Raw genomic sequence first — 26,461 nt, 5'->3', positions numbered from 1 at the left:
CTTCAGCCAGGTCTGAGCAATGCAGTCTCCTCATGGAGTTAATGGCAATTAAGTGTGTTCAGCTGCTTAAAAGGCAGTGCTTTGTACCAGTTGGCAATGTGGCTTTTATGACTTTTTTTACTTGGGTGCAGTAATTCGGATTATCGTGGAAGTTTCCATTTTCCCTTCTTAAGATCCCTCTGCTGGTAAAGTAAGAGAAGTTTCACAAAATATTGCACCAGAACTGACTGTGGTGGACAAACAGACTACTCTAGCACTTGTCTAACAGAAAGGAAGAGAGAGAAGGGATTAGAGGGAAAGAGCAGGTAAAATTTTTTAGTTATTCCTTCCTGGTTTGTGTTGAACCAGGTTTTTGCATAATGCTATGGGTGGCACAATTGTGAGTATGGGCTCTAAAGTATGTTCTGAAGAAAATACACTGGACATAATTGTGAGGAACATACTTAAGCAGGTCATTTAGTTCTACAAAAGATGCAAGTGTGTTAATGCACTTTGACAGGATTCCACTGAAGCTGGCAGTGCTTTTGTGCTTGGACCTGTGCTGTATTTCTACTAAGATAAATTAGAAGCTGTACATAGGTCATTTTCACTCAAATTAGAATGCATATAAAATGTTTAAATTGCTGTCTGCTGAGGAATATAATATTGTGTAGTGCTACTGAGACTTTGTAGAACACATTTTTATCTGTATTGTGTTTACACTGGGTAAAATGGAGCATAATGTTGGCAAAAGATTTGCGCCCTTGACTTTTACCAAAACAGCTCCTAGGGCAATTTAAAGAAGTCTGATGCATGCAGGGGTTTACAAAACATTAATCAGGCTCAGTCCATAAAACTACACGCATATGTGGTTTGCACAGCAAGGGCCACAGGCACAGCTGGTGTAAATTTGCACGGGTCCTTTAACATCAAAGCCATGTGCTGTTTACATCAGGTGAGAGAGTAGCCCCTGGTGTTTGCAGTCACCTGAATAATTTTGCAATGTGACATACAGGGATGTTTCCTGTTACACATATGGGATATACTGTAACAGCAATCCTTGTTTAACTTGTACATATTGTGCACTTAGTAGATACATTGGACCTATATTTAATTTGAAAAGAGACTACCCATCCACCTATTTTCTATTCTTTTTTATTATTTTTTATCCCAGGGTCAAGTCTTCACTTGCTGTTAGAGTGCTACTTAATTTTCATTTATTGCTGCACAAGTAGACAAAATTTCTAGAGGCTTATCTCTGTGGTAAATGCCTGTTTCTTTTTCAAACATCACTGAGCTGAAAATATAAAGACCTGTGAAGCTAATGCAACTTTTCTTGAATATAAAAGCTTCCTACCTTCTTTCATTCTGCATGATAAATCTTTGTCTTTTCAGGCACTAATACAGGTTTTAGGTTCAAACTTTATCAGGCAGGTGGAAGAGCAAGAGACTGTTTTGTGTCTTCAAAAAATCAAACTGCTTACTTATGAAAATGAGCCTTTCATTTGACTCTTAGTTTGTTAGCAATTTTTAATGCAAAATCAAAATAGCAGAAAAATCCAAATCTCCATAGGATTAATGGAGAACTGCCACCAAATTTCCCAGTTTTGCCTGGGTATTTCTGATATACAGCTTTCTGTGCTATTTATAAACCTCCTTGTGATTTTTTTCTCTTCCTCTGAACCAGAGATCATGAGCTTGAAATGAGATAGTATCTAGAGGTGATGATACTGTTGTATTTTATTTTAAAATATTGTCATAACTGAAGTTCTTCAGTTTAACTCTTATAACTAGATGCAGCCATTCTTCTTGGTTCTTTATCTTCCTGAAATGCTATGGGTTCATTCTTTTTACCCCCCTGCTGGTGCCTCCAAAGCAGTCATCAGAGAACATTAACCAGAACAGAACCATCACAGTACCAAGCTAAAATACAGTAGTTTAGCAGATTCACAGTCTGTGCTGAAATTAACTGCTCTGCCTAATGAGGCCTGGATGAATTATCTGTGTCTGCTCGAGGGAAAAAGCCTAAGAGTGGGTCTGAAAGAATGAGGAATGATTCTGTGCCTTCACTTTTGTACTCCTGGGCAGGAAAATTGACTTGTGCTGATAAAATGTGTTTGAACTGAGGATCTGAAGCATAGGTGGAGACTTCGGTTTTTTCCAATTTTGTGGTGGGCAGAGAAACCTCTAAAAGAGTATCTGGGGGATGTCCTTACTTGATGTTAGATTTCCCAGAGTTCATTTGTCAGGGCCCTGTCTTGGATGTCCTGACAGAGGTATTCCTGTTGAAAAAGTAAGATGCTAACCTGGAGGATTTTCACATCTCTAGCGGGCAGCCAGGTGGAAGTTTAATATTTCTTTAAACCTAGCTTTGTTGTCATGGTCTCCCCCACTAAAACAGCCTTCAAAGGAATATCTGAGTAATTGCAAGGTATGTGCTGTGTGTTAGATGTGTGAGTCACTTCGCTCCCAGTGTGTACTTTGTAGTTGTTAAGTAAAGATAACCTTAATTAAGGGTGTTCACGTGCAGCTTGTCTGAGTAGCTTGTGGGCTTGCAGTATGAACAAATACTTCAGTGGCAGGGGTGTAGCAGGGTGAGCAGATGTAGTTACCTGGCAGCTGTGGAGTACAATAGCCTGACAACTCACACAGTCACAATCAGATTGTTGTTTGGTCAGGAATAATTTGTCCTGAAAGAAATGATCTTGCACAATTCTCTGAATGGCAACCTCTTGCTCCTACTACTACTTTCCTCCACTTGGCTTTCCAAAATGTATACAGCTGCTGAGTACGTCCAAACAGAGCTACACCCAGGAAAAACCATTGGCATCTAAATTATTTTTAAAGGAACTAAATACTGCTGGACAGATCATGTAAATACCCATACATATAAAAATAAATCTGCAGAAAAGATTTTCACCAACCTGTTCTTCCCATTTCAAAGAAAATTTTTCTTGCTCTGACTAATGCAAAATCTGCTAATAGTTCATGTTGTGTGAGGTACTTTCAAGGCTTCTGTATTTGCCAACACCAAACTAATGCTCAGATGTTCTCAGTGTAGTAAAACACTAGAGGAAGTCTTCTTAGTGTCATGGGATTGTGTTGAAAATATGTCAGGTTTCAAAGTACTCAATTTTGAAAGGTAGGGGTTCGTTCTCATCAGGGTATTTGCTCGTCTGTGATAATCAGATCCTGATTACCATGGTTAGAGACTGAATTGGTTGCCCTGCTGCTTGTGAGGTACAGTCACTTTTGCCTACAACAAACCTGTTTTTATGGCAGCAGTAGATAAATGGAGCTTGGAGAGTGCACAGGGAGGTAGAAAGCCTGGGCTAACTGAGTTGAAGGGATGTGGTGTTAGACACTGAGGTCACTGATGAGAAAGGAAGAGGTGTAGGCAGCCAAAGGAAGGATGGTATGTTTTAGCACATTACAGTGAGCTGACAGCATGGTTGGTGGCTGACTAGTATGGCAGAGAGAAAATACAGATCACCTACATGTGTGGCATTTAATAACCAGTACTTTTAAATAATTGACTGAGGAGCATTGCCTCACAAGATGTTAGATGCTACTGTTGGCCTTTTACTACCCAGTATTAACAATAACCTAAAATTGGCCTTTAATCATTGCTGAAAGGACAATCTGAAAATATGTTGAGATTAGACATACGAGGCCTGATTCTGAGCTTACTTGCACAGATATAAGTCATAAGTGAAAATCAGAAGATGAAAATTATTCCTCAGATACTCAGTCTATATATTTTTATATGTAAATATGTTTAAGCTGTGTCCTCTTCAGTCATGTAAAATGTTTTCTAATGATAACTGAAGTTAGTTCTCATGTATGGGAGTCTCCAAATTAAAACTCTTTGACAAAATCCTTAGCAAGAGCTGTTAACCTGAGAGTTTTGTCACAGAAGATGAATGTTCTGTAACTTCTGTGCCAATAAGGCTAGAAATGAGCTTTCTGTGTCTCTACAGTATTTAGTGTTGAAAGTTTTTTTTACTGATACAGCTTCTCCTGTGCATGGGAGGAGAGAAGCCAAGAGCAGTGAGTTCCTGCTACAGAAAAAGTTATTACAGAGAGAAATCATGTCACTCTTGCCTCATCAAGTTAATTTTCTTTCTCAGAATCAACAATTACCTGTTCAGAGGTCATAGTTCAGAGCAGTCACTTGTCAAGCAGATTGGTGGCCGCCTTGGAGGCTGAAACCTTGTTTTTCTCCCCAACCCCAATTTATTAACCCAGGTTAGAGCTAAACAGAGATGCTGTGAGATGAATGCAGAGCAGAGTTTCATAGCTTTATTAGATGACAGTCCACATCATTTAACAGCCTCTTGTTGCAATTAGGTACACACTGACCTCTGATGAGACCAGCTAATCCTGCAGAAAATGAATTAGCTTGTTGCTATACTTTGTCTTAGACCTAAAAAGCAGCTCTTGTATGGCAAATTATATATATTGTGTATAGGATCAAGATACATTTAAATTTTGGCTAATAGGCCCGATTGCAGTTAGAGTGAAATTACATAGATTATTGTAGCAAATCAATATGACTAGTTAAAAATCAGATTGACTGAAATAGACCTATGATGAGACATATTTTAACATTGATTTTAGTAAAAAGGTTTTTTTTTCATTGATTAATGGCCTCATGATTAATTTCATGGAACCTGTTTTCCAGATATCACGTGGTAGAGGCCAAAAAAAACACAAAAAGAAGAAGTGGAGAGAGAGAGAAAAAAAAAGTTCTCAAAATTCCAACTGAATAATGATACACTCAGCTTTCCCAAAGCTGCACATACTGATTTCTTTACTTTTTTTTACCAAACCATAACTGGATCCTTCATACCTTGTTAATATTATAGAGGAAGCAAAGTTTCCTTCAGCTTTTTTTTTTTTTTTTTTTTTTTTTTTTTTTTTTTTTTTTTGGAAGGATGTCATCAAACTTCTGTGCTAAAAAGTCACTAGCTAGCAGTCAGGGTTTTTTAGAAACACTTTAAGATCTGTGTCTGCCAACTAATCATGTTATATTTTACTAACATATGTGCTTTAATATTTTTTTAATACACTGAAAATTTAAGTATTTTTTATTGTAATCTTTAACATATTGACCAAACCTTTAGTTAATGTTAACTGGACCACTTTCAGATTTCTGTAGCTGTTCAGTTTTCTCTTGTAGGAAAGGAAGCATTAGGTGACAGCTTTGGGCAGTTTTTTTATTCTTTCCCCTTGGTAGGTTGTCTTTGTTTGCATCATCAGAGTTGAGCAGGGATAAACAAATCTTCTTTGTGGTACAAATAATGATTAAAGCAGCTTTGAACTCAGTGTGAAACGTAACTACCACAACAAAGATAAATATGGAATTCTAAAGACCAGAACTATGGATTACCCTTAAAGAAAAGCAGCATCTCTGGTAACTGGGCTGTCTGGTGAAGGATGAGACAATGTGATTCCTTGTAGTGCCACCCTCTCATTCCACAGCAACTGGGCTGCATTCTAGCAGTGTTATTACTGCAAGTTTTTTCAATCTTTTAGGACTGAAACAATTTGAAACCCACAGTGTTAACACGATAAGGCAGAGTTGGTGCATATTTGACTGAATTGTGAGTAAACTGGAATTTTTAATGTTTGTTGTGCATGTACAACATGTGAAAAACAGAGGAAAAAAAGAGAGTTGAGTTTTGCACCTCTCTGGGTTTGAAGAGAGTAGCTCAGGTCACAAATTGATGTGGAATAGAAATAAACAGCTGGGTGTAAGGGTGTGTTTAGAAATGACTACTTTGGTGACTGCTCCTTTTCTGTGGGGCTGTTCAGGTACAGCTGGATTCTTGCATTACCCCATTCCTGCCCCAGATAATGACCATGGATGTTTATGGTGCAGTATGTTTTTATCTTGCAGGTCGAATTTGAGTGGCTTAGACAGTTTTGGTTCCAAGGCAAGAGGTATTTGAAGTGCACTGATTGGTGGCTTAAGCCTATGGCTAAATTGGAAGAATTTTGGAGAAAAATGGAGATTATGGTAAGTACTAGTTCTAAAGTCTAAAGCCTCTAGGGCTTAATTCTGAGAGCACTCACAATTATGTTTTTAATTGTACTGAAGTAATGGGTTTTAGACTTTATTCAGAACATATGAGAAGCAGAATCAATGTCAGCCTTTCACTGTCTCCTCTTACTTTTATCCCCCAGTAGCTAGAAAAAATGTGAGCAAAATCAGATCCAAAACCCCAGGATTTTAGTTAGTTCTTGACTTTGCTTGTTTTTAAAGTTTGAAAGCCTCGTAAAAGCCTCATATGAGCCTTTTAGAGCCTCATAAGATGACAGCCATATATTACACCACACAAATGCTGTGCACTGTCAACTTTTTTGTACAACACCCAGATAGACAACAGTGCTAATGACAACAGTGGTGCATGTGTCTGAGGAAAGTTGAGCACAAAATTGGTGATCTGGAAGTACAACTGTCTGTGGTCCACCTGCACAGTTAGACCATAGCCAGAACCTGCACGAGGGGATTATTTCAAGAATAAATGTAATAATGTTTTCTGGCTACTTCAAAGTACATCGTGCATTCCTTGAAAAAGGATTCAGTGCCAAACACCGTTATCCTGTTGCTGCTGCTGTCCATGTAGAGCCTGAGGTGAGAGACTGTGCTGTCAGCGTTTTCAAAGCGGTTGTCAGCATTCCTGTTTCTGGATTTGCACTCAGAAGGGGCTGTGCTGGCAAACCCATGGTGCTCCTCTCCATCCCTCTGCATCAGAAGCTGCTTCTCAGTCACTTCTGCTGGCCACAGCATAAAGCCTCATTGGCCTGTACTGGCTTGGAAGAGTTTGTATTGTAGCTGAGGGTGCTGAGTGCCATTTGTATCAGGGGTGTGTTTGAGGCTCTGGAGATGTGGTGCAACAAGAACGTGTTCTTGAGTCTCACTGGAAGTGTTGTGACTCAGCTGCTCAAATGTATTGTGAGCTTCTCCAGCAATGTCTGGTTTCAGACTTGGAAAACACGCCTGGAAAAATGCAACTTCCAGTTGGGGAATCAGTTGCCACAAGAAATCAGTGAGCATTGAATTTTCCTACAAAAGGAGAGAAAATAAAACTTGCTTATGTGGTTTTTTTTTTTTTTCTCATTTGTGTGTTCTTCTGTGCTCATATTTTTGAACGACCCTTATAATTTAAAAAAAATATTTTGGTTTGTTTTTCTTTCAAATGACAACTTACTCTCTTGTTATACAGGCTTAGATGAGGTAGAGACAAGAATGGTTGATATTTTATATCCATTGTGTGTTGAAAACATGGAAAAACAGCAAACTCTGGAACTCTCAAGGGTTAGGTTTTCTGCAATTGGTGTGACATTGCCATGTGTCTCTAATTAGAAACATGGTGGCGTCAGTGTATCTCCTTTCAACAGGCCTCAGGATGATATTTATCAGCAAACCCAAGCTTGGGCCAAGACAGAAGCTGCTTCTAATTTAAATTTTAAGAATTGCTTTAATGTTTTATGACTTATAACATATTAATCACAATTAATTTCAGCTATTGGAGGAGACAGAAGAGAATGTTAATTGAGAATGTCTGTTTTGTTGAGTCTCTAAGTCAGTTTGATGCTCGCGGTTCGGGCCCTGGCGCTGGGGTGTGTTTTTGGGGCCGTAACCCGCGTTTTGTGCTGCGGCGTTCCGCAGGGTGCCAGTAGGGGGCAATGTTGAGCCGCAGTTTCCAGGCGCGGCCTCGGTAAAAACCCATGGAAATGTGGCATTAACATCAAGAATTATCCCTGTTGCTCCAAGTTAGCCGTAATCTCTAAGATTCCATAACACAGGAAATCAATTGCGGGTTAACAAATTCAACAGCAATTTAACATAAAAAGTGCAGTGTTTTGGTGCATGCTTAGCTTCCACAGCTAAGTTAAATCACAAGGGTGTTTTTGAAGGTACCCAGTAGTCTACAGTTGATGGTTTCTTTTCCTCCAAATTTATAATTTTAGCTGGATGATTCTTAAAAAACAACAAAAAGAAAAAAGAGAGAATAATGTAAAATGCTAAAAGTAAAAATGTCTTAGAATTGTTGGTCTTGTTTTGGAAGAATTTTGCTATTTAAAAGGAATTATTTCTTAAAATATTTAAGCAATGTATTTTTCCTTTGTGTGTGAGCTGAACAATTGTTGACATAGTTTTTTTAATATGTGTGTCTAGAGTGATACAGAAGTCAATCTTGGTGTTGGTCTGTGCCTTTTTTAAATTTTTCCCCTTGTTTAGTAAAGCAGTTATAAAGAAGAAAATAAAGTTTCCAAAATTATCTCTGATTCTGCTAATTGTAATTACTCTTCTGTCACAGCAGAGTATGATATTGCAGGAAGTTCAGCCCAGTGTCTTCAAACCTGTGGGCTTTATTTAATATTTTTGTACATTATAGCAAGCACACAATTTTATCATAATGTTTATTCCTGGCATTTCTTTCCCTGAGGGTAGTTTTACTTGGAGCTCACTCTTGTGATGTAAATGTTAAACCTTTCATTTGAATGACATTCTGATAAAACATCACATTTCCCACAATATTACCTCATGAATTTATGAGCCATTAAATCCAAAGCAGTTTAACCAATCTTCCTTTTTTTTTTCCCCTCCCTTGAAAATATGAAGGCTATTCATATGTTGGAGGGGTTTTTTTTTAAAAGTCATCCAAGATTAACACATTATCGCCTGCAACATCAGGATAAATGCTTGCAGAATTCAAAGGGAGAGTTACCATTTGAAAAAAGACTGTACAAGCTTTGCTTTCTGGGTAAAGAGAAGTCTGAAAAGCTGAAATCTCATGTGATGTGAGCAAGTCTTGCTGTAGCTGTTCTGAGATTCAGTGGAGAGACAATTTGTCTCTCAGGGTCTGATATCATGCAAACCTTGCAATCTGACATTTATTTTAGCTATGAAAATCCGTAACCACCACACCAAATCTGTAAGAACTGCAGAAGTGCAACAGCCTTTTTTTGGGTATTTTGTTTTAGGTTGATTCCCATTAGAAAAGTCAAATGTAAATCAATGAAATTATTTTTGTTTGTGGAATGAAAAGTATACATATGTGGCTACGCGTGCACGTTGAATTTTTGAAGGCTTTTTTAAGCATATCTAGTGTGCCTTAAAAAAAAAAAAAAAGGCCCTTACAGTGCTATATGGTGTGAATTGTATTTCCTGCTTTGACAGTCCATTTAGCAATGTAGCAATGTATTTATATGGCAGTTGGCCTTAATAACCTTTATTGACTTTAGTGGGTAAGAGCCAAGACTGGTATTATTAAAATGTATCAATTTCATTGCAGTATAAAATCACAACATATATAATTATGTTAGGTAGGCTAGGCTCCATTTAATCCCACTTATTTATGCAGGAATTTGGCAAGACAAAAGAAAGTGTGGGACTGAAATGTAGAGAAAAGTGTGAGTGGCTTGGAGTTGCATTTTAACAGCACAATTGTCTGCCTACAGTGAAGGGACTGCTTGAAGGAATGAAACATAGATCTTGAGGAAGTAATTTCTTAATGGGATAACTAAAACACAAGTAATTGTTACACCATTTGTTTCACTTATTGGCATCTTAAAATAGAGCTGATGATAATGAAATGCAGCACACCTTTTAATTTGTAGTAGTGCAAAAGCAGAAGCGTGCATACTCAGTGTAAGTAGAATGATCGAAGTAGCATTTCATGCACACTGGTATGTTTCTGCACAACTTTCATCTTGATTTGTAAAACTTTTTAAAAACTATCTCTAGTCTTGTTATTACTGTTACTCTCAATAACAAGCTTTTAATCAGTTTATACAACGGAATTGAAATCAGAGAGCAAGGCTATTTTCTTGTAAAATTATTTTTCTTTCCTTTTTGAGGTCTATTTCATTATTTGCTCCCATTGCTATATATGAAGTATGTCATAGTTTCAGCTATAAGCCACTACTGTCAGGGGTTTACAGCCTGACAGTTAGAATTGAGTCTACGCTGAAACTTGAGCTACAAAATCTCAGCCCAGAGCCTTTTTTTTTTTTCCAAATTAAAGCAAGGGTTTAAATATGTATTTAAATCAAGAGCATTTCAGTTCCCAGATAACCATGAAGAGCTCTAAGAAAAAATATGCTTTTACAAGGAATTCTCCCAGCTTTTGTAGACTTTGGCACTTTAAACAACTAACCAATTATTTTTAAAAAAATAGATAATGGGATCACAAACAGGCTGGTTGGTTGTTTAGCTTCTTTCAGAAATTGCATAGCAACTTAACTGACATTTGAATTGGTTTGACCTTGTCAGCCAAAATTCCAGGAACTCTGAGGTATTATTTTAATTTCTCTTCTGGTTTTCCCGTTGTGCTCAGATATTGCAGTGTCACACTTTATTGGAGAGCCATGTGGCAATGGGTGATCGGATTTGCCTAATGAGCTGTGAAATGTAGGTACAACATGGCAGCTCGAAGACCCAAATTTTGCCTGTATTTCTTGTCTTTTGGGGCTTTCCTTATCTGTTTAGGCCAGAGCCTTTAAATAAATGTATTTTTGGCAGGTTATATTTTATGTACACTGGGAGTCAGATGTTTCTGGAAATGTATCTTTTATCTTAAACAACAACAACAAAACCTGATCCTGGAGACTTCTTTTTCTTTTTTTTTTTTTTTTTCTTATTTTTCTGGCAATAATTTCTTTGACCTCAATATTTTTAGTTGTCAGAAATGGGAGAAAGGATTTAGGATTGTCTGTAGTAGAATCACAATGAATCTGTAAAAAGAAAAAAATAAGTAAAGTTGTATTGCATATCTTTGAGGAAAAAAATTATTTACAATTCTGAGGGAATTCAGACTTAAGCTTCCAAAACAACATGTGTGCTGAAAGCACAAAAGACTGTGTTTATGATTCTCTTTGAAGTGTTTCTGCAACAGGATAAGGAAAATTTTAGAAACTGTCTGATAGTGTTCAGGGTAAATACTTAAACCCCTTTAGAGAATTTCACACACAGATACTGTGCAGCAGAAAAAAGGATACTTATGTTTCCTAAAGCTGCTACAGCCTACAGCTTTGTACTTAAAGACAGAGGTGTTGAATAGAATTCTTCTGAGGATACATCCAGTGACAATATCTACAGGAACATCAGAGTAAACCAGTGGATAGCACTTTCTATTTTTAACCCTTACGTGAGCTGGTTGAGATCTGAGCTGCGTTGATATGAACCACTATAACATTTCTGTTAGAAACTGGAATTGTTCAAGGGGCAGCCTTCGCACTCCGACAGCATTCTGGGAAAACCACACTGACAACACTGAGGGTATAATGTACACTGGCATAAGCCAGGAGAAGTTTAGGACAGTTTATGTCCTGTGGGGCAGTGAGGTGCATTTCTGATGGCCCACGTGGGAGAACCATGGATGGCTTGTGTAGCTGTGCCCATGGTGTGGTCCTGCCTCTGCCTTTCCTTCCCGGTGGATTTGCACCTGAGTTACAAATTTGACATTTGTAGGTGTTCTTGTGCATACAACTGATCTTGGTGAGCTGCAGTTTTGGATAACTAGAATTCTATTGTCTTGTACTTAATTCTTACTATAACAGGGCTTCTTTCTGTGATCTTCACTCTATTTTTATACTCTTGGATGTATATAGTTGTGTGTACTAAATACCTGCACTTGTGTGTAAAATGTAGTGAGCTCTGTGTTAGTTTTTAAGGCATAAATGCACATACCACAATCAGCAGAAATCAAAATTGTGCCGATAGGTTATCCCCAGTCTTGTGTTTGAATTGTGTAAATTGGTCTCTATGTCTGAGCTGAGACTCTGGCTTAAACAGGATTCTTTCTCCACCACATGTTATAAGTTTTCCTGTGGATAGAGCACCAGAGCTGATGCACAGTGTGACTGTATGTGTGTGTACACGCTCTACACACAAATCCATACACACCCATACTGGGGATTTTAACTGTGATGATCTAATTAACTTCTTTATGTGACTTCTGAATCATATAAACTTAAATTTAGAGAAAAGGCGTTTATAGGGAATGAGCACTGGGGCCAACTGCTTGCAGTTCTTTGCAGCAGGAAAAACATAGGAAAAGAGTTTAGAGAGCATTAGAATGCATTTGGCAGTACTGCAAGTTGCCCTGGGTCTGACAGGGAGGGAAAACCTCAGATCATGGTTCCTGCTGCATCCTTGTGAATCCACTGTCAGTCCTGGAAGGATATTTTAGAACCTGGTCTTGCCACCCTTTTATTGTTGATGGGAACTATGTTGCTGGAAGCTATGCTGATTTCAGTGAAAGCAGAGTCAGTGTGGTGGGGCTGGTGTAGATTGTATAAAACTTGTGCTGTTTCCACCATTGTTCCCCCAGAACCTTGGATGGACATACACTAGAATAACAAAAGATCTTTGTATCAATAGTATGTTTATTGAGCCTTATTATTTGTAGGGGAAATAATGATGCTGTAGTATTGAGCTGTTGTTTTACCAGTCTCATTATTTGCAAAGCCTTTGACAAGAGCATGGAGTGACAGGACAAGGGGGAATGGTTTTAAACTGACAGAGGGCAGGTTTTGTTTGGATATTAGGAAGAAATTGTTTACTATGAGGCTGTCAAGGCCCTGGCACAGGTTGTCCAGAGTAGCTGTGGCTGCCCCATCCCTGGAAGTGTTCAGGGCCAAGTTGGACAGGGCTTGGAGCAACCTGGGATAGTGGAAGGTGTCCCTGCCCATGTGGGATGGAACTAAATTGTCTTTAAGGTACCTTCCAAGCCAGAAGATTCTATGATATGCTTTAATGTTCTCAGAAATCTACTTCTTAGTAGAAAAACTGCATAAAAGACCACATTTGAACACTGACAATAGTGTTTCTTGAAAAGAAATTAATCTGTGTTTTTAGAATTTATGTTATGTGCTATATAGAAATTGATTAATGATTACCAAAATTTAAAATTATATCTAGTTCTCATTTATTCAATCCTAGAAGGGATCAGATACAGAGCATATGGATTTATATTTGTTTATACATGTTTATGGACATGCTACACAGAAAAAAAAAAGGATTTGGCTTGGTGTTAAAACTGTGAATTACAGTGGTTTGGCAGGAATAATTTGTACTGTGATTGTTATAAACTAGGGTAAGTTGTGATTTTGAAAGAAAGTGAAAGCAAATGGCAATATGACTAAAATGTCACCATCTACATTGCTGTATGTTTTTTAATACAGCTAGTGTTGCTAAATGTGGTTTTATTGCTATTGTATTTTAGTGGCTCTGTAACCACTATAAAATAGAATACAGCTGCTTTACTTTCCAAATGGCTTTGGTAGGCAAGGGAGGTTGACATCTTCTGAAAAGCTGCTGTTGCTGCATCGATACCTTTTCTTTCCTATCTGATCATCAGTCCTTCTAATTCCTAACAAGATCATGGCTGAATAGTATTTTTGTAATGTGTCCTTTAACAGTTACTTCATCTTTGCTCAGAATTCCAGCTTTCATTTTATACCTTATGAAATAAAACTTGGCTTCAGAAGTTGCTATGGAGAGCATTATGCCCTGATGAATTAGGTGCTAATTCTTTTACTGACCCTCTGTATAACTTGTGCAAGTAACTTAGGTGTGGTTTTCAAAATCCGCCTGGCAATCACAACATTGAGGTCTTACTTTGGTTTTAGATTGCAGACAATTTCTGATCTTAAATTCCTCCTCTATTAAATGAGGCTATGTTTTTATCTATATCTGACAATTACTTTTGGCTATGTCCTAGGGAGAGAACCTCCTGCATTTGAAGGAAACCAACAAATATCTGCCTCCCCATATCATGATTGCAAAGTGTAGATGGGGCCACATGGGACCTTTTATTTTTTTTTTTTTTTTCAGATTGGCAAATTCTGTCTGTTTAAGAAGAGTTTACTGTGTTTTGGCTGACCCTGATTGTCTCCTGGCAGTTCCCAGGTCTAGTTCTCAGGAGCTTTTGTGTGAATCTTTTTTGCACTTTCTGTTTGTCACTACTCATGCTTCTGCTTAATGATCCTGAAGCTGCAGATATAATAATGTTTACTATTCTGCAGTAGGTAGATAATTACTGGTTTTTCTCAAATGTTACAAATGAACATCAGATTTTGGCAGTTTTCCTTGGACTGCTAGTCAGTCTGAACTCTATATAATTTTCACGACAGAGGCACTAATATAAAGTGTAGCAAATCTTTTAAATTATTCCAGTAAAATAATGTGATTGTTTATCACAATGAGACTAGTTTTCATAGGACTCATTTTGAATTTCTGTAATAGAGTAGAACCATTAAGGGGATGGTGAGAAGAGGACAGATTGTTGCTGGGGGACAGGAATGGCATCAGTGGAGCTGTGCTCAAGATGAATCCAGCTCGTGCTTAGCATGCAGTGATCCACAAAGAGCACTGTTAATAGCTGGGAATAGTGCATCAGTTCATGTTGTCTGGCTGCCTAGGGATCAATGTCATTGTGTAATAAACTGAAGTGATTATTTTTATGTGTCTGTGTATATATGTATGCATATATACACTGCTAATAATTACATTTTAGCTCAATCTTCAAGCTGTGTCCTACATGCTAATGGATTAGAGCTTCACCAGCTAGCTAGAAGGTCAATTGTTCTGTGATGTTGTGGTGGGACTCAGCTTGGATAACTGAATTATAAGACTTCTTTTGTAATTCAGACACATGGCAGAGTAAGTTAACTCGTTGTGATCCTTTTGGTCTCCTTCTGTCCAATGTCATGCTTCCATTTCATGAAATAGAAATCATGTGCTGAAATCGTTTGCAGTAGTAGGACCACAAAATTCACGCTTTTGCTCAAAAGTAATGATTGGTTGTGTTGCTGATGGATGATAGAAATTATTTTAAGATTAGTCTGTACAAAGCAGTTTATGCTGATGCTGTGTAGTACCACACAGAGGTTGTACTTTTCAGACTTCCATGAGGTTATAGAAAATCTGAAAGTCAGCAGAGCCTTACATTTCTTCATGTCTTCTCTTATGGGCAAGAGGAAAGAGCAACCTGGTGTTGCATGTCCAATGGTAATACATCTATCCCCAGGAAGCAGAAGTGAGGCAAGAAGAAATTAGTTCTGTATTGGTTTTATGTAGATGCTCAAGGCAAAGACCAATACAAGTCCTGACTAGGTCCTAGTCCAAAATGTTATGATGCTTTTAAAAGGATTTAAAATAAAGAGAATTAAGATTATTGCTATTTCTCACTTTTAAAAGTCTTCTCCTGCAGGTGTTATCTTCATTAATGCAACTTTACAGGGACTGGCATTGTCTCTCAGAGGAAAGACAGCAGAGAAAGGAGAGGTTGCCATGCAGTCAAGGCATGTACAGTCAAGGCTCTTCAAAAAATTTTTGCATTACTGATCTTTTGTTGGTTTTCATGTAGGACATACTTGATACACATGTTTATAAAATATTTATACATTCATGGGTCAGTTCCACTGGTGGTTGTTACGCTGAAGGAATTGTGGATTTGCAATAATTAGGAATCTATTGGGGAGAAGAAAAGATGGGTAAGACAACAGATGAACCAGTCTGAAAACTCTCAAAATTTGTTGAAATGTTGAACAAAACAAAAAAAGTCTCACTGGTTTCTTTAAGAAATCCTACTGTTAAAAAACTTGATAACAGGGCTGTTTTCTCAAGTTTTTTCTTTGCTTTTCATCTTCTACATTTCCTTCTTAAATGTAAAGTACTGTAATTGAATCACAGCATTAGCTGGCTTTTCCCAACATAACAGCAGATTTAGGCTCTTTGCTGCTAGTTTCTAAAGTAATATGTACGGAGAGAGAGCGCGAAGACAAAACTTGAGCACATAGATGTATAATCCCAAAGGAATAAACTGACTTCTACTAGACAAGCTGAAAGCTGATTAAAATATTTTTCATCCTTTGGGTATGCAACAGCTTTTGATGATGGAGAGTGTATTAATATTCAGCTTAGCTGCTTGTCGACACTTCAGACAGGTCCCAGGAAAGACTCTGATACTGACCAGGTTTTCTCACTCTGCCAGAAATCTTTATGAGAGACAGAGCAGCAGCCTTGTACCAGGAAAAGCCAAGATAAGACTATATCTTCATTTTAGAAATTTCTTTTATAGATTTTAAAAGGATTGAAAATTTTAAAGAATTCTTTTAATGATATAAATGCATTTAAATACAACAAAGGAGAAAGATTATTCTTAATTATTTTAAAATAAAGCTGTTGTAATCTATTCAATTTTCAATTCGTTTGTCTGAGTTGTTTGTAAACTTACAAAGATTCTAGTAATAATATCAGTGATCAAGATTTTTGGAAAATAGGATGGAGAGGCTTTGCAGGTGGGAAGTGGTTATGGCAAAGATGGCAGAAGATAAGAGTGTAGCTGTGAGTCTCCTTCAAAGCTAAATACTGTGGGTAGTGAGGTCTTTGATTTTTTGTGTTCCCATCCCTTTAAAAATGTAGTGTTTTGATAGAATTCCATTAATTGATACCTCTGTGCAGTAATAATACTACATTTAATATGTTACTGGTTTATAGTACAGAATCAAATAAGGGAGAAATAGTCTGTTTAAGAAAAAGTAGTTATGTCAAATGCAGAAAACTATTTAAAGTATGTTGGAAAGTATTTGCTTTTAATTCAACAATAATAATAATGATAATAATATCAGTGATCAAGATTTTTGGAGAGTGTGCTCCTTCTTAAATTATTTTGTAACAGTCAGATGTGGGGTGGTGGGGTGCTGTTCTCTTAACTTTGTCTATTCCCTTGTAATGTAATACCTACCTTCCAGACAAGAATGAGATGTAAACAGCTGCTTTATCAGCTGATACTTCTTCTGTTCTTTTGTTGGCATGCTGACATATAGGGTGTTTGCTTTTTCCCCTTCCACAGTGACTAAATATATACAGTATCTCTGGAAAACATGTCATACACTGTGCGAGGTGCCTTTAGGATGGCTCCAGGGCTAAATACTTCCTGTAGTAGGTGAAAGAGCATGGCTTAATCAGCTTAGTTAACTTAATTAAGCTGTGCTTTTTCTCATGGTACAGCTTTAAAGTGTATTTCATATAGAAACTGTCTTCTGTATTGTGGAATGACACAAGGTTGAAGAAATTGTGTGGCATTTTTATAGTGGGCTTTAAAAATATAAGATTTGCTACTTATTCTGCAATGGGAAGAAGTGAACTAAAGGAGTGTGTCATTTTTACTGAAGATTTAAAGGAGAAATTCTAATGCCCTTTAGATTGTGAGGGCTTCTCAAACCGAGAAAGTCTACTCTTCTTTTTATCCCTATCTAATTTTAAGATTTTCGTACGTGGGAAGAGCTGTCCATTTTCATCCCAACCTTGGCTTGCCTGCTTGTAGGTGTGTCACCAGATTCCATGACCCTACACTCTTTTACTGCTCTTTGGAAGAAGCTAATGCAGTGTGATTGTGGGAATGTGGGTCTTTTCTCCACTGCTCTTTGAGTCTCAGCAGAAAATACTGTTACAAATTAAATTAATTTGAACTCAGTTATTTTTTCCTGAGATGAGGTACTCTTCATAGCCTTCATGAGGTACTCCATGTTGAAGAAAAGGTCTGATTTTCCTCTTGGGGAAATGCTGGGGTTCTGGTCCTAGTGGAACCCTCCTGTCTGGGTAGAGGAGGAGATTGATTAGCAAGGCACAGGCACAGCTGGAAACAGTAAGTGCTGAGTGAGTTCTACTTACCGTCTTATTTGCTTCATCTGACTCGTTAATGTTACTTCTTTACTTACCTCTGCAGGTTTCTGAAAGAGTAAGGGGTGGGGGAAGAAGCAATCAGGGCAGCAGTTGCAGCTGGCCAAGGGGAGAGTGACTGCAGGTGCCAGTAGCAACATGGGAAGAGGTCTAGGAGCCCTTCTCTTGGTAGAATGACAGGACTGAAGGCAAGGTGAGTGAGAACTCCTGGGACAGCAGCTTTGGAGTGAGTGCAGAAGTGCTTGGAAAGCTTGAAACTGGTTTGTGAGTGGAATGGACCTTTGGGTACAGTGGGAATAGAAAACAAGCTTGGCAGGAAAAGCTTTGGAGACTGAGAAAGAGTGGGAGAGGATGGCAAAGGCTCTCAGGCAAAAAGGAGTAGAGTGGTTTGAGAGAAAATAGGATGGAGAGGCTTTGCAGGTGGGAAGTGGTTATGGCAAAGATGGCAGAAGATAAGAGTGTAGCTGTGAGTCTCCTTCAAAGCTAAATACTGTGGGTAGTGATGTCTTTGATTTTTTGTGTTCCCATCCCTTTAAAAATGTAGTGTTTTGATAGAATTCCATTAATTGATACCTTTGTGCTGTAATAATACTACATTTAATGTGTTACTGGTTTATAGTACAGAATCAAATAAGGGAGAAATAGTTTTTGTTTAAGAAAATGCTGTCATATGCAGAAAACTATTTAAAGTATGTTTGACAGTATTTGCTTTTAATTCAACAAACATAAAATTATTCTGGAAAAACCCAGGGAGGTTATATACACATAGATTTTAAAAAATGTTAAAAATGCACATAATGATCAAGTCATGTGAATTATTTTTTTGTGTTTATATGGCACATGGATGCATACCTATACATATACATGTATATACAGCCATCTGCACCCACAGAGGGAAAGATTTTTGCCTGTTTAAGTACTGAGCTTCTCTCCATAATGCTTGAAGTTGCAGAATCTCACTGAACTGATACAATGTGTTAAGTTTCTCATCTGAGTACCTCTCATCCCACTGCTTGGGCATAGTTCTGTTATAGACTTCAGTGTTTCTTGATTATATGGGGTGTTATAATTTCCTGATGACTGGTTATGTTATTTATAATACAGAGGGTGTTAATCCTTTGGTGATTAACGCTCTATTTGAATTACCAGAGGTCAAAGGTACATTATTTTATTTGGGTTTTGGTGTTTTTTCAGTGTTTTTTCTTTTGATTTTTTTTTTCTAAAGGTTTTTTCATTCTCTGTTTTATCTGAAAATTATTTTGAGACAATTTGGGGTGAGGAGAGGAGCCTGCTTCTTCTGTAGGGGCCCAAGTCAGTTGAAGCTGTAGGCATTAGAACATAAGTTGTCTTTGCACTGAACAGCTCCTCCAGAAATCCACCATTTAAAGATAATGAAAATCCACAACCAAAAGAATCATAGTTAAAAGCATATGGAAGAAGGTATTCTCTACTTAAACCTGTGAAAAAGTAGATACCTACCTGTGTCTCATACTAAGCCTTTTTGGAAAGATTTATTAAAGATTATAAAGGTGTGTACATATATATGTGTATGTATACATATAAACACACACTTTATAAGGTATAAATATATATGGCTGTCATTTCAGGTGATGTGGAGATATTGCAGAGATTCTTGTCCAGCTGCCAGCTGTATCACAGTCACTGTGGTTTCAGAGTTGAGGAACTCTATTAAAAGCCTTCAGTTGTTTCAAAGGCTGTGGCTGTGCAGAAGTTACCCTTGCCCTAATATTTCAATCCTTTCTTGAAATACCATAGGGTTTTTTAGTGTTTTTCTCAGCTGTGTTCCTTAAAGTGCCAGAGCTGATTGAGAGGGAAGCACCAAAGGATTTTTGCTGTTTTGTTTTTCACACATTTCTGGGGTTATGTAACCATTCCCACAGCTCCAGGAGAATTCAGTTATGTGTTCAGGTTTGCCGAGTTGCTGTGTCCAACTGCAAGGCCTTTACAGCAATTGCCAGTGTTCACCAAAGTGTGCTGTGTCACTGGCTTTGCTCCCTTCTGTAAAGGTGACCATAACACGTTCCTTGACTGAAAATCGGAGGTACACATCCCCTCTGGAGATTCTTCATGCTGGTCATTCCACCTACTCCAAATCTGGAAAAGTGTGGGCATGATGGAAGACCTGCCAGAGTTTCCTCACTGGTGTTTTTCCACTCCAAAATCTCTCTGGTAGTACCTGAAACCGCAACAAGCCAGTTACAGGAGAATTATTTTGATGGAGGATAGCCCTCTGCAGTTTTTAGGACTTGCATATAAACAAAGGAGATGGTCAAAGAGCAAAGGAAACACTGAAGTTACCAAGCCAGAAACGGAAGGGGAGTGGCTCATCTGATTGGGGCAGTTTTTTGAGCTTGTACATTCTCAGCTCAGATGATGGCAACCTGGGAAGCTGTAACAGAATATGATAAGCCTCCCTCTGCATTTTCCATTAGAGGCATAACTGCTCCTGACTTGCTGCTTTAGGAAATCTCAGCATCAGACTAGACTGAACAAATGTTAATGGTGTCTGTTTTGCAGAGCTGGAACATGAGTTCACTGGTGTATAAAGCTCTGTTTTAACTCAGTTACCAGAATGGGCTCAATGCCTGAACTGCTGGATGAAGTCCTCCAATCTGCCTGAAAATTGCACCATATTCTAGTAATTCTTAAACATTTAATCTACGTACCAATGCTCTAATGTTTAATGTTGCTCTACAGCAGATATGATGATTGTTACCCAAGTGGAAGCACACAGGCAAGTTGCTCCTGTCCTGCCACTCATTTGATGATTGTGTTTTACTGTCTGTGCTCAGTTTCTCTCTGCTTTGCTCTCTGGTGTTTTGCTCTGAGCTCAGTGAGGTGCTGAGATTAGTGCTGGTTTGCTTTTGTCGTAATCTTTCATGTTTGCTGTGACAGATAGGTGAAAAAGCAGTATTTGTTCTGCTCCAGCATGCAAGGAATCCAGCTCAGACACTGAGGGCAATTAGTCCCTGCGTTGTGGGATAAAAAGCAGACATGCTAAAATTTTAGGGGTACTTTTTTCCTGTACGTGCTCCAGGGGGAATGCTGCACACTGCACTGTGGCTTCCTACATGATTTCTCTGTTTAAGATTGCTTAAGTGCCAAGTGCCATTCAACTGCTGGTCTGTGGTTAGTGCAAATACCAAATGCTACACAGGCTTCATTCCTTGTGCCTTTAATGTTTCCATTTTAATAGTTTCATTTACGCTTAGAAATGTTTTTTTTCTAGTGCTGTAGAGAGGCTGTGAGTAGTCTGGCACCAAAGTGTGTTGAAAGCATTTGAAGTAGTTCGGTAGGAGGTAGAATTAAAGGTCAGAGTGGTTTTGTGACCAGAGCAAGAAATTGGGAGGAAATAGGTTGCAGAAAAGAGGGAGTAACAATAACCAAGTGAGAGAAATAGGAATAAATATAATGGAAGTATAAAGAGTCTTAGAAGTGCAAAGGATGCTAGGGTTAAAAGAACTGAATTTTCATCTCTTAAACTTGGCTGGAGCATTTAATAGGGCCTTGCTCTGGGAATATTAAATATGTAAACTACTAATACAAAATGATGCAATTAGTTAAAAATGTGACTTTTGTCTGAATGTATAATTTCACTTTATATGTCAAAATAGTTTTTTGTCAGCTGACGTATTTCTGAATCAGCTTTCTTGTAGGAGTGGTTACATTATGGCCTCACAGTAGCAGAACATTCAGCCTGAAAGTCTGCAGATAGAACATTTGCAATAGTGTGTATGTGTGAAATTTTAAGTGATGAACTGCCTGATTAAAACAAGAATATGTTTTTAGTGAAAATTGTTATTGGTTTTGTGTAAATCCATTTTTAATACTAAAAAGAAAAAAAGCATTTGGGGAGAAATAAATTGGTAGGTAGCAAGCAAGACTGAAAGAACATACAACTAAAGGTGTAATTTAGACATATAAATATCAGTCCTTTAAATGAGAATAATAAGAACCAGGTTACTAAATAAGATTTGCTTCATGAAAGATGGAGAAAGTTGTTTGCTGATTTAGCTGGTATAGCTAGAACAATGTACTTAGCAGTTTTCATATTGAAGATTATGTTCTGTACAAATATATAGTATATTAGAATTTTGCTAGTCCTGTTTCAAAGTCTGCTAAAATATTTTTGATTCCTTCTTACATTTATCACAAGCAACCATTTATTTTCTTGGGTTGAACCATAAATATTTGCAGAAGTGTTGTAATCTTTTTTTAAAAACAACCATTTGAAAATTTGCATGATGGGCTTAAGTAAATAACATAACTTACAAGCAAGACTATGAATCTGTTGCCTGTGATGCTCTTTTTTGGTGACTCTTTCCATAATCTGAATTTATACAATTAAATTATACATATATTTATACAATTAAATACTAGACATTCAAAGTATGCTACTTAAAGTATGCTTAGAGATTTACATCAGAAGTAATAATTATTTATATCATATTCTCATTTTACACCTACTTGTGCCTCACATTTGTACTAACCAGTAAATAAGCATATATAAACCATGTCAATTTTTTCTGTTTCATTGCATTTTTGCTGTTTAATTGCATTTTTCAAATATGTTTTAATCAAAAAATATTTTACAGCTTATTTGCACTGTACAGCTTCTAAATCTAAGACACCACTGGGGTCAGAAGATAGCAGATAGCCTATCCAGTGTTTGAACTGGTACTCCAGTTCCTGGTTTCCTGAGCATAAATGTGATTGCTCCAATATAAATGTTTTAGATCACAGTGACAGCTCTGGAAATTAAACATAGCCAGCAAAATCTATTTTCTGTCTAGCTAAGTAAAGGACAGGACAGATGAAAAAATTCCCTGAGCGAATGAATTCTTATGAACAGTGATGAATCTTTTCCCTGTGCTATATTAATCAAGAAAAAAAAAATCTAACCTGTATTTCTGTATATGTTTTTCATATTCAAGTTTATCATATAATGTGAAAAACTTAGAATATCAGTCTGAGACCATGTTGTAGCATTGCAAACACTTTTCTAACCACAGGGAAAAGTTAGCCTTTAGGATAGCTCCCAGAGACTTGCAATGGTTTGTGAGTGGAATAGACTTTAAAATTCTATGAAAATCTGGGCTTTGGGGAGAGGTGAAAGACTTAAATTTTCTCAGGAATTTCCTTTCTCCTAATTTATTATGAACAGTGTTTTGTTTTCAGAAGCTTTGCCTTATCCTGCCTTAAAGTATCTTAAAGTGATGAGTTTACAATTCTGTTTCTTAAACACAAGTTTTGATACCTGCTTCAGAGGCTACTGCCATGCAGAAAAAATGCAGAATTTTCTCATGTAGACTGTGCAGCAGGTTGGGCACCAAGGAAGAATAAGAAGAGAGAGACTCCCCTGCCAAAAAGTAACTCTGAGTCTTGTTCATTGCTGGTTTGTTTTCTACCTGAGGCATGGTCCTGGACTCTGTGGTTCTGGAGGATTCCTTTTCCCTTCTAGTGAAACTGCTGTGCCTTGACCAGTGGTTTGAGTCCACTGTTTGCATTTGTCAGAGGAGGCAAAACAGTTCTGCCTTTGCAGGTGCTTCTTTCAGCTGAGGCTTGGATGCTGTTGTTAATAAGCTTACATCCCTCTTCTCTGGGCCAATTCTTTCTTGTTTCCACAACTACTTCTTAAATAACTCCCTCTAGCAAAGTATGCTTTTAGAAACTTGCCATTAGAAGAAATTTGATAGTCGTTTTTGTGGCTACTGTACCAATCACTGGATATTTCTGTTTGAGCTGGAGTCAAAATGAACTATGGAGTGCTCAGTTGTTGCATTGTGATTTTATTTTTTCTTTGTTGAGGTGGAGGAGTTAATCCAGGTTGTATCTCAGAAGTGAGGCTATGGGACATTACTAATTTAAAAAAAATACACAAATATATTGTGACCCTTAAGGTATACATGCACATTTTTTCTGTAGGAGTAAAAAAAAGCTCTCTTTAAAAAGTTTATTGCAAAGTAAATGGTTAAAATGGAGCTGCAGTTACTTGAAAGAGACAAATATACATTCATTATTTCCTGAGTATGTTGTTTTTACGGGAAAGCAAAGGAAGCAATGGCTGGGTGTCATTAAGGAGTAGCTCGTGGAAAGCAGTGAAATGAGCAATGAGACTTGTAAAGTGTCATGAAAACTGAAACACCAGGGTACAAAGTACTGCTTATCCTCCCAGATATGGATACCATATGGCAACATGAAGGGAAATAGAAAGTAGGAGACAAGAATCCTATTATTCCTCACACTTTCATTTGCTTGCTATTTGCTTTGGGCAAATGACTTAAGAAGTTGTGCCTGAACCTTCTTCTGGCACAGTATTTATTGACAAGACACCTGCCTTCCCTGTCAGGCTCCTTGAAGTTTCTTTGTGTAATTCCAGCTTTGGCACTTCTGATTATAAATTTATTGTTGTTTTTCTAATAGTTTTGGAATAATCTCTTATTGACTGTTCCTAAGTTAAAATCTATATTAATTTTCTGGTACGATATCCCTTTCTTCTCTTACAGCATTTCACTTATTTTCCTTAAGGAAGACAATCTGCTATGGTAGGTTCTTGTTGTCCTTGAAATCTCTGTCTCCTTTTTTTCTTTATCTGCAAGTTGCCATCTCTGGACAACTTTCTGCATCTCTCTTTTATGTATCTTTGGAATCAAATGGACTGATCGGGGGTGCTTGGAAAGATCTGGAAAGGATTTGACTTCTGGAAAGACACATATGTGGTCCATGTACCTTTGAAATGGTGTGGAGGAGAGTCTGTATCAGCTCTTCAGGGGCTGACACAGCTCTGGAAAGATTTTGTCACCTCCTCACCCATTTCTTCCTTTCCACCTCCTAAGTATACACCTATCTACCACCCAGTGTTTTCTTCATTTATAACTGTTTCACAGCAGTTTTGTATTTCTCTGAAGTTAACAGATCTTCCTTAAATATTGTTAAACTAAGTCTTGCCAATATACACTACACTTACCTTCACTGTATGAAGTGACAGTTCTGGCAGCTTTCACCTTTGCTCTTCTGATTTCTGTGTTTGTGAAACTATACTTGAGAATTTCTGATGATGTCCCCCAACGTTTAATGGTTGGTAGAAACCAAAGCCAAGAGTGTTGCAAGACCAGGGAGAGCATGTTTACCCACTCATTCATTGTTACTTACACTGAAACTTTCAGCTATTTTGCCTCATCTGGGGGGATCATTAGTGTATGTGGCTTTGCCTTCACCTAAGGCTGTGGAAATGGGTAGCTATTTGACTGTGTTACCGCAAGAAAATGTGATTTTAAGAGCACGTCCTTTTGTCATAGCAGTGGGTGCTGTATCAAGAAAGATAAAGAAAAGCTGCTCAGAAAGGTTGTATGGGAGGCCAAGAAAATCATGCAGAACTCAACAGAAGATGTTACAAAGGGAGCCCCTGCTGCCTAAGGTTTATGCTTTGTGTTTTGTAATTCTGAAAATTAATGCTTCGTGTGTTATATCAGGCTGTTGTGGGCATGTAGTGGTGAAATTACAGATAATGAATTGCTACTCTTTTTACTGAAGCTGTATAACCTTCTCCTAATTTTAGCACCACAAGGAAATGCAGTTTAGTGGTTCTCTATGCTATGGAGTTTAGTGCAAGCATTTGAACTTTGCTGTGGTCTAGGAAAGCTGGCATTTTAAGAAGTATTCCATAGTTGCATAGGTTACCATTACACCATTATAATGACTTTGCAGTGCTTTGTTCAGTAGAACACTAGCCTATTTGTGGGGGAAAAATGTCCAGAAGACATCCTACCTCTTATTCTTTACAAAAGTGTTTGATATGACACAGCATTCAGGGTTAGAATCAACCCCATACATTCTCAGTTTCAGAAAGAGAGGAAAAAACTGAAATACTAAGCTATTCCCACTAGAAATGTTGTAAATCTTACAAAATATATAAGCTTTCCTCTTGAACGTACATCAAAGGCATAAAACTTGGGAGATTAAAATATGTTTTTAATCTTGGTTTGATGAGCAAAACTTTCACTGTAATATTTATTATGAGAGGCTCTACTTGTGTTGCCTCTTCCCTTTGTTCTGTTTATATATGACTTCCTTTCTTCCAAAAAAGTAGGAAGTATCGTTTTCACAAAGCCAAAGGATATTGCAATGGTTTGTTCATTTAAGCTGAATTGTAGGCCCACGTGGCAGACACAAACTTTTCTTTTATTGTCCGGGTCCCAGAGGACAAGCAACGCTTTCTGATGGCTTCCCATGAATGCCTTTCATTTGTGGAGGAGTTTCAGTGGCTTATGCTGACTGTACAAAGATCAAACAGGCAGGAAAATTGTGGTTTTATGAAACTTAGCCAAGATCTTTGTTACTTTCTCAGAAGTTTTTCTTCTCTAACCCTATTTTTTAAGGACAATATTAAGGCAATTACTTTTAGTGACTGATGGGAAAAAAGATTGTTCATTTTCTCTTTAAAATTTAAGTATTTTCTTGGTTATTAGAAAATTTGTAGGTATGTTTAAAGAAATTACTGACCATAATTGTAGTCTGTCTTTATTGCATTTGGAATCAATGGTATCCAAAATTAAGCTTAAAAAAAAATGTTGTGACTGTTTGGTCCTGCAATTTGATCTATTTTGGGCCACTGCGCCTGCAGAGTTTTGCCGAAATCACCCAGTTGGGGTTTTTTTTGCCTGGATACAAAGGTCTGTCGAACAGATTTGATTGTGACTTGACCTGTTTTGAGAACAGTTGGTTTTTTCTCAACAGGTTCTCTTAGCATTCATTACA

The 26,461-nt window shown here is 37.6% G+C and overlaps 1 protein-coding gene across 9 annotated transcripts in view; it reads left to right on the top strand.

The window, feature by feature from the left end:
- FTO (FTO alpha-ketoglutarate dependent dioxygenase) overlaps window positions 1-26,461 on the top strand; it is a 330,070-nt gene that overhangs the window by 62,364 nt on the left and 241,245 nt on the right. For 8 of the 9 annotated variants that reach the window (XR_011154586.1, XR_011154585.1, XM_069027331.1 and 5 more), the window contains exon 7: window positions 5,882-6,001. The exons of the other annotated variant lie outside the window; for it this stretch is intronic. Coding sequence is in view for 6 of the 8 variants with exons in the window: in XM_069027331.1 (XP_068883432.1) it covers window positions 5,882-6,001 (120 nt within the window). In the remaining 2 variants the exon portion in view is untranslated. The remainder of the gene's footprint in view (window positions 1-5,881; window positions 6,002-26,461) is intronic. 9 annotated transcript variants of the gene reach the window in all.

The sequence above is a fragment of the Aphelocoma coerulescens genome, chromosome 11 (assembly GCF_041296385.1).
Source record: "Aphelocoma coerulescens isolate FSJ_1873_10779 chromosome 11, UR_Acoe_1.0, whole genome shotgun sequence".
Classification (NCBI taxonomy): domain Eukaryota; kingdom Metazoa; phylum Chordata; class Aves; order Passeriformes; family Corvidae; genus Aphelocoma; species Aphelocoma coerulescens.
This window is presented reverse-complemented; position numbering and strand designations above follow the sequence as displayed.